Source organism: Nuphar pumila, chromosome 17 (assembly GCF_984573655.1).
Source record: "Nuphar pumila chromosome 17, dmNupPumi1.hap1.1, whole genome shotgun sequence".
NCBI lineage: Eukaryota > Viridiplantae > Streptophyta > Magnoliopsida > Nymphaeales > Nymphaeaceae > Nuphar > Nuphar pumila.
Window position 1 is genome coordinate 56,867,937 of NC_143265.1, and position 8,545 is coordinate 56,876,481.

At 39.8% G+C, this 8,545-nt stretch overlaps 1 protein-coding gene across 1 annotated transcript; it reads left to right on the forward strand.

The window, feature by feature from the left end:
* Positions 1–853: 853 nt before the first annotated feature.
* LOC149811985 (transcription factor ILI6-like) lies at positions 854–1,258 on the forward strand. The gene is made up of 2 exons (XM_089993613.1): positions 854–979; positions 1,101–1,258. Exons 1-2 carry the CDS (start codon positions 854–856, stop codon positions 1,248–1,250), a joined length of 276 nt encoding a protein of 91 aa, XP_089849739.1. The 3' UTR covers positions 1,251–1,258.
* The last annotated feature ends 7,287 nt before the right edge of the window (positions 1,259–8,545 follow it).

Below are 8,545 nucleotides of genomic sequence, written 5' to 3' on the forward strand. Positions count from 1 at the left end.
CGCAAAGGCTCTGCTCCTCTGATAGGAGTGACTTATGAACATCACCAAGTCGATGGGACGTCACTAATTCGAAACCTATGAGTGGCGTTCCTTGCCGCAAGGTCGACCTCAAGGGTTTTACCAACTGGGCCAGCTAGCCAATGTGCGGCCAGTCATGGGGTTTTTTCACCCTTAAATTATAAAAAATAAAAAATGTAAGCTTTTACCGACCTCCTTGGTTAAGCCAAAACGTGACCTTGACAAGAGACAAACACCAAAAAGATGACATGGTTGAATTTAATGCTTAGATGGCCAAACAAGTCGAGTGAAAATAGGAAACATAAGATGAAAGACATTAGAGACAAGAAGTCACGAGTCATCAAAACAACGCATGAATAGCATTGCTGGCATGGAGAGACCGAGGATGATCCCTAGGGTTAGGGCACATCATAGAAGTTGGGGAGGAGGGAGAAGGGTGCACTAGGAGGATAAGCGTGTCGTTTGAGGTATTGACCAAGGGGGGGCTGTCTACTCATGACCAGCCCTCGTGCAGATGTGTGTTCGAAATGGTGGCGGGGATGGTGGTGATCACTCTGTCTTTATTTTAAGGTGGCCTGCGTGTTATGTCTGACACGTCTCCATATCCAACAAACCATCTCCCTCTCTCTCTCTTGGGGCACAGAAAGAGAGGACAGGATGGTGTATCTCTAGAAATTGATTCTCTTTCCACCATCTTTATTTAATGCCAACCCAGCCCATTGCTTTTTCCCATGCATACTGTCTTCCTTGTGCCTCTCTCTCTCTCCCCTTCCTCGACTTTGGTTACCTTCGAAACTCAAGAAACACATAATCTCTCTCTCTCTCCAGAGTAAATATGTCCAGCAGGAGATCACGATCACGACAATCTAGCTCATCAAGGATAACTGATGAGCAGATAAACGATCTCATATGCAAATTGCAGACACTGTTACCAGAGATTCGGAACAGGAGTTCAGACAAGGTTAGTTGGCTGATGAGAGTTTATTTTGTTTGTAAGCGTTTTTCATGAAATTAAGCAAACAACTGGGGTGCATTGTTGGATGGATTCTTTCTGACAAAGTGCTTCTTATGATGCATCGCAGGTGTCAGCGTCGAAGGTGCTACAGGAGACGTGCAACTACATCAGGAGCCTGCACAGAGAAGTTGACGACCTCAGCGAGAAGCTCTCCGAGTTGTTGGCAACCACTGATAGTGCCCAAGCTGCTGTCATTAGGAGCCTACTTATGCAATAGACTTGTTCTCTCTCTCTCTCTCTCTCTCTCTTCTTGGTTCCATCTTCTACTTCGCTTTATGTTAAAAATAGACTGACAATGGGTTCACATGAGTGCAATTTCGTTCCAGATTATCCCGTACTTTTGCTATGTGAATGACGATGTTTTCGTCAAAATAAAATCAGGTGAAGTAGTGGTAAAAAGCTTTCCGTTATTGCTCCAAATTGTTGGCATTCCTCTCTCTCTCTCTCTCTTTTTCCGTGGTACGGTAGACTGTCGATGGGTTGGCATGAGTTCAGTAATAACTGGTTCAAAATTGTCCGGCACTTGGTTGTACTCATGTTGTTGTTAAACAGTATTGTGAACACATGAGCAAGGATGGAAAATTTTGCCGTTGTCGTTGGCGGGCCTCTCTCTCTCTAATAAAGTTGCATAGCATTTCTCGTGACTCGGCTATGCTCATCTTGCCTCGAGAATATGTCATGAATGCTGATGCCATTGATAAGGAAGAAAAATGAAAAGGAAAATAAGGAGCCATCTCTATTGTGCCTTGTAGCATGGTATCCATATACTACGATCCCAATGCATGCACTTGGACAAATCAGAGCATCCATTTAATTGTCCGTGATAAAAAATCAAGAAATTCCCATACTCCCCAATTTGCATCTGCTAGTGGAAATGGAGAAAACTCGGGAAATTTTGGAATTGGAGAATAGCTTTGATTTCCACCAGACCTTTTGCATTTTCGAGATTTAAGTTTGTGGCCAAGCCGTCAACATATGACCCTTGACCATGCATTTCGACGCTCCTTGTCTGCATCAGCCAAAATAAAGTTGTCTTAATATTGGCAACCTTGGATTTTGGGCGGGACCAAAATTCATAGATGCGTGCATGAAATCTCAGAAAACGAGATTCCTCCCAAGCTTCAAAACTGATTTGTGGCCAACTCGTGTGAAAAGATGTTCCCCTATAGGTCTAGAAACACATGAATAGGGTTAGCGTGCTAATTAATTATCAGTTATATGATTACCTTTCTATTCCTGAAAAGTAGGTGAAGCTTGATAAGAGAACCCGGAAATGCTCCTATCTAGCACGCTCAAAAGGGTTCTGGGAGTTGGTTATGCTGTAACTAAAATGACTACAATGTTCGTTGTGGAGAAGCCCAAGTCTTTGTTTATCTTTATCATGAGTTTCAAGTTTCAAAGGGTCATGACAGCCACCTAAGCAGGTTATATGTTAACCTCCCCCCCCCCCCGAACAGGGCAGGTAGCTACATCTCATGTTCGGGGGTCCCAATGAGCGCCACGTATAAGATCCAACCCGGCTAGTATCCCCATGTGTGTCCGCATCACATAGCATCGAAATTTGGTGCCGTCGCAAAGACTTAAGTACCCTTTACCGCCATTCTCTTCCTCTTCTTGGAACGGACATAAATGCCCTCCATCTAGAAAACTGAATTGTCGGTTCGTGAAAAGGACAAAACTGCTCTTCATCGTGATCGCGCTAAAATTTTCAGCAAAGTTTGCATATGTAGCAAGCTTTATCTCTAGGATTTAAATAGTCCAAACAATCCATTTTCACCCTAAGCAGAAAAGTCTATCGGAGCATCCTTTGCCTTCATTTGTTGTCGCTGGATCATTCATTGCCTTCTTTTGTAGCCGCTAGAGCATCCTTTGCTTTCTTCTGCTATCGTCAGAGCATCTTTTTCCGTCTTATGCGCAGTGGCAGCATCGTTGTCACCATCTGTTGTGTCTACCTTCTGAGTGTTTCTTACTCTACAGTTGGATTACCCAAACTCCTAACGTTTCAGTGAGTTTCGTGTAAGGTTTCGTTATGCAATATGAAGGTTGTGATTTATACAACGATTTGTAAGTTTGAATCTGCGACGATTTATACATTCAAAGCAATAGCGATGTGTATTTATGAAGATACCTTGATTTGTACATAAGTTTGCTAAATCTTACAATGATGTGTACTTATGAAGCTAAATATTGCGACGATTTGTAATCATGATGATCATTTAACAAATGGGATAATTTGTATTATTAATGTGTTGTGCAGGTTAGCAATGTCTGTGGCTCATCAGAGAAGAAATACCCCATCGTTCTATGGGTTGTGTATTAGAGAAGTGATCCGCCAATCCCATCTATCTGAGTTTTTTGAAAGATACCAAAATATACTGAAGATTGAAAGTGATAAAGACAGGAAAAAAGCGTTGGAATTATATTATGCGGAGGATTATCCATCAGATATTAAGGCGGTAGGCCAAAGGAAGAATGAGAAAAAACTAAAGCTGAAGAATAAGGATGACCAAGAGAAGGCAAAGCAAAGAAATAAGGAGGAGAATGAAAAGCAAAGACAGAGGAGAGGGAAAGGCAAAAAAAGAATGAGGAGGAGAGGAAAAGGCAATTAAACAATATAAAGGAGGAGGCTAGGAGGGAAATGCCAAAGATGTTCATGGAGTATAAAGCTATGCGAATGAGGGTAAAGCAAATGAAGGAGGCAGAGAAAAGGCGAAGACAATTGAATAAGGAGGAGGAAGAGAAGGAACAAAAGAAGCTTCAGGATGAGAAAGAAAAAGAAAGGCGAAGGAGAAAGAAAAGGAAAGGCAAAGGAAGGAGAAGGAGGATAAGGAAAATAAGGAAAGAGAAAGGAAGGAGGAGGAAGAAGAAAAGGAAAGAAGCAGGAAGAGGAAAGTAGGAAACAATATGAGGAAGAGAAGGAAAGGCGACGAAAGGAGAAGGAGGATGGGGAAAAGAAGAAAAGAGAAAGGAAGGAGAAAGAGGAGGAGGAAGAAACAAAAAGAGAAAGGAAGAAGCAGGAGGAAGAAGTGGAGGAAAGAAGAAAATAGCATGAGGAAGAGAAGGAAAGGCGGCAGAAGGAGAAGGAGGACGAGGAAAAGAAGGAGAGAGAAAGGAAGGAGAAGGAGGAGGAGGAAGAGAAGGAAAGGGAAAGGAAGGAAAAAATTGAAAATCAGATGATATCGGTGATGGAGCTAGGGATGGTAGAAGTGGAAAAGCAGTGGGAGGCAGTGGACCAACAAGAAAGGCCTAGGTTGGAGGGATTGGTTGAAGAGGAGAAAAGTGCGACCAAGGTAAATAAATTCATCCTGTCTGTGAAGATTTAATACTATGTTTAGCGATTTTTGTATAGCGATTATTGTGCTAGGTATTAATATGTATAGCGATTACTATGATAGTGTATGTGCAACCAATATTATTTATAGCGATTAGTAGAATATTATTTATAAGTACAAATTGGACTAATTTACAATTGGTACGAATAATATGTTATTGTGTGTTATAGGGACGTCAGAAGAGAAGTAGAGCACCAGGTGAAAAGCTCAGAGGTCGGTGTCAGTGGTCTGTAGTTCTGTCGTGGTATGGTCAGCTGAGTGCATATTAGAATGACCGATTACGAAATATGCACTTTGGTGGCCTTCTGGACTAGCAATATTTTGAAACTTGCTGGAAGACTATGACCCACCTGGTAAATAAGTTGAATGATAAGACAGACACATTTCAGTTTTATTCTTCTGAGATCACCATGACCCTAGAAGATATGGCGCGGATAACTGGCTTTAATTGCATTGGCAGTGATGTCCTATTACGAGATTCAAACTATAAAGCAAGGAAAAAATGCACGAACCTTCTAGGAATGCCGATGGACGAATATAGTCAATGTATTCCTGGTAGAATCAATTTCACATCAATGAAAGTCTCCTCTTTTTGTAATAAATGGGAAGGCCACTCTGCTACTTGTGCATCTAAAAGAGCTGACCAAGAGTTGCGCAGCTTCCTTCTTTATTTTTTTGGTCTTACTTTAGTTTTCGATTGTTCTGGTTCGAGAATAAGTTACATGTGGCTGCAGTACCTGGAAGACTTAGACGGAGTCGACAACTATGCATAGGGTGCTGCTATGCTCGCACACTTGTACAGTCAACTCTACCATGCGAGTAAAGGTACAAAAACAGTCGGAGGATTTTTGCCATTTGTTCAGGTATTTGTTTATTGCATACTTAGTACTTGTAGACTAAGCTCATTGAAGGTTGTAGTGTTACTAATATATTGTTTTTGTTAGGCTTGGGCGTGGGAACATATTATCCCATTGCATCCTCATTGTGGTCCTGCGATTTGTGGTTTTCCAAAGATCGATCGCTGGGCTAAAATAAACGTCACAGTGCATAATGTTAAGTTCATTTTAGATGGGCTGCAACTAAATGAGGTAAATGGTCTAAAATTGTTTACAATCGGTTCAACATTTATTATTCAGTATTATAAATCGTTGAAATGTTTATCATTCTTAAGTAATCATCGCTGCAGGATTTTGTCTTCCTTAGTACAAATCATTGTCGTCATAGCATTCTTAAGTAAATTGTAATATATTTATCACTCATTATTAAAAAGAATTATCAATGTACAGGTTTTGTGGAGACTGTATGGAGATGGGGAGGATGAGGACAAAGACGTTGTTGTCGAGGCTGCTAGATTGTCTGACCGCGATATGTGGTTGTTTTGCAATTATGAAGTCAAGTTGCAGCATGGTAGTCGAGTTCTCCTACAATCTGGCTTGGGGCAGTCTATCCCAAATAAGCCTTTAGAAGTGAGAAGGAAGATGAATAGTGGTGGGGTCAAGAACGTGAATTGGCACGAACGCTATAAGGATGAATTATTAATTTGGAACACAGGAGGTGTCCGTGTCATAGCGTATGATTATAAAGGACGACAATTTGATCTCTTCTATTTCTAAAGGTATTGGGAACCTATGCGGCAAAATCTGAAGATTGAGAAAATTGAGAACCCATGCCTCCCAACTGACCCCTTTCATGTCGCATCCCAGCATCTGCAAGCCATCTGTCGTTCCCCTCCAGCTATAACAACGATTCCCTCAGTAACAAATCGCGATGAAGAGCGAACACAACTCACAAAAGAGAACGTTGTCTCCATCGCAAGGTTCGAGCTGTTGGAGAGGGAGAATAAGAACTTACGGACAGAGTTAAGCAATATGGGGAGACAATTGAACTCACTGGTAGAGATGATGACCAGTGTTTTTAATCAGATGGACGGAACCAAGAGGCCACCGAGGATAGACAATCCACCAAGAAAAAAGAAAGAGACGAGTTCACTATCATATTTCATCTGATTCGTCAAGTGCCACGGAATAAACCCTTGCTATTCTTTTTATCACGATAATTATTTGTTGTAATTCTATAAGTAATTGTCGTAACATGACATTTTTTAATTGTTTAATTTTTTTATTACATTTAACAAACATTTTCTGTTAAACAGATCGTTGTAACACGAGATCCATAGATTACAAGAAAATGAACGACGCGATTCATCCAGGATTAATATGATGTACATAGATTTCTAACAGATTTTTTATAGTGTGTAAACCAATTTTTGTATGCAAATTTTGTAAAACTATACAAAAAATTTAAATCTTGAAAACTGTAGTAAAGCGAAACCTATGTAAATTTAAATTGCAATTTGGAATATCGATGTTTGCGATGAACAAATGCGTTGATTGTTCGCCCCTCATAAATAAATAAATTTTAAGTGATAATAGATGTTTGTTGTTCAGAAATCGTGGCATTACTTAACCTCCTTGATTGAAAATCGCAAAATGAGGTTTGTGATTCATTCGGACAACAAAGGCTTTTAATGGTTGTTGTACGTAAGCGATTAAAGTCGTCAGCTATAAGAATTTTTTGATATTCAGCGATCGTTGTATTGCTCTCCCTCCCTCCTTGAAAAAAAATTGCACATGAGATTTTCGATGTATGCGGTCAACAACGGCTGAACAAGTTCGCTAGTCTAAAATAATAATAGTAAACAATGAAAAGGAATTTTTATTGTTCACAAATCGCAATATAACTTGTCGTTATTGAATGAAAATTGCAGAACACATATGCGATTTATGCGGTCAACAAGGGCCTGCAATCGATGTTAGGAAATGATAACGGTCATCATCGATATAAGAGATGATTATTGTTCAACAATCGTTGTATTTCTCTCCGTCTTGAAAGAAAATCGCAAAAAGATTTGCGATGTATGCGGTGAACAATGGTTGAACAAGTTCTGACGTCTTAAATTATAACAGTCAACAACGATAAGAAAAGTTTGCTGCTCAGAAATCGTTATTGATGATCATCAGTAAATTCAAATTGCGCAATAGGTTGGCGGCCAACAATGTCTTGTAATGTTTGCCCTTCGAAAATGACGTCATCGATAAGAAAATTTTGACGTTCTCAAATCATCGTATTTCTCAACCTCCGCGAATAAAAATCGCAAGATAGTTTTGCGATGTACGCGTTCAACAATGGCTGGCCAATTCTTCAGTCATAATGTGGTCAACAAAGGTTGTATTAGATTTGCGATGTATGTGGTAAACAAAGGTTGTTAATGTTCGGCCGTCTTAAATGATAAAGGTCAAAAGCAGTAAGATATGTTTGCTGCTCAGAAATCGCTCTTTTGTTGGGACACCTTAAATGCAAACCGCAAAATAGGATTGCAATTCATGAGGTCAACAATGACTTATAATATTCGGCTTTCGTAAATGACATCATTGATAAGAAGATTTTGATGATCGCAAATCGCTGTATTGCTCAACAATGTGAACAAAGAACTAATCGAGGTTATAAGACATTCTCATCCAATCATCGTACTACTGACACGCCTTGCATGTTTGAGAGTACACTAAGTGGGAAGGGATATAGGTCATCAATAGGCTGGCCATGTAGAAAATGGAAGGTTTGTTGTTTAGAAATCACAATTTTCCTCGTCGCCAATGAATAAAAATCGCAGAACTCATACGCGATTCATGGGGCCAAAAATGGCTGTTATAGCTCAATGTCCGTGAATGCGATGTATGTTGTCAACAATCGCTCTACATGTTCGTCCGTCTTAAATGATAATAGTCAGCAGCGATAAGAAACGTTTGTGGTTCAAAAATCGCAATATTACTCGTCGTTATTAAATAAAAATCGCAAAACACATAGGTGATTTATGCAGTAAACAATTGCTTGTTTATTGCTCAGAAATCGCTCATTTACTGATCTACCGTAACTAAAAATCGTGTAATAGTTTTGCGATTCATGCAGTGAAGAAAGGCTTGTAATATTGGCCATTTGAAACACATTCAGTTACCAAGAGTATTAAGTTACAATACATAATGACCAATGGTTTGGCTTAAATACAATACATTAACATTATCATCAACAACATCAACCGACGTCCATATATTGATGTGCTTCGAAACATACATCATCAACATTATCATCATCATCAGTAGTAGCAGCAACAACACTTTCAATT

What these genes read in the sequence shown, in the direction of transcription:
- LOC149811985 (XM_089993613.1), top strand. Translation starts at nt 854, where the DNA reads ATGTCCAGCAGGAGATCACGATCACGACAATCTAGCTCATCAAGGATA. An exon ending in GGAACAGGAGTTCAGACAAG is followed by an intron (nt 980 to 1,100) that starts GTTAGTTGGCTG and finishes GATGCATCGCAG; the next exon opens with GTGTCAGCGTCGAAGGTGCT.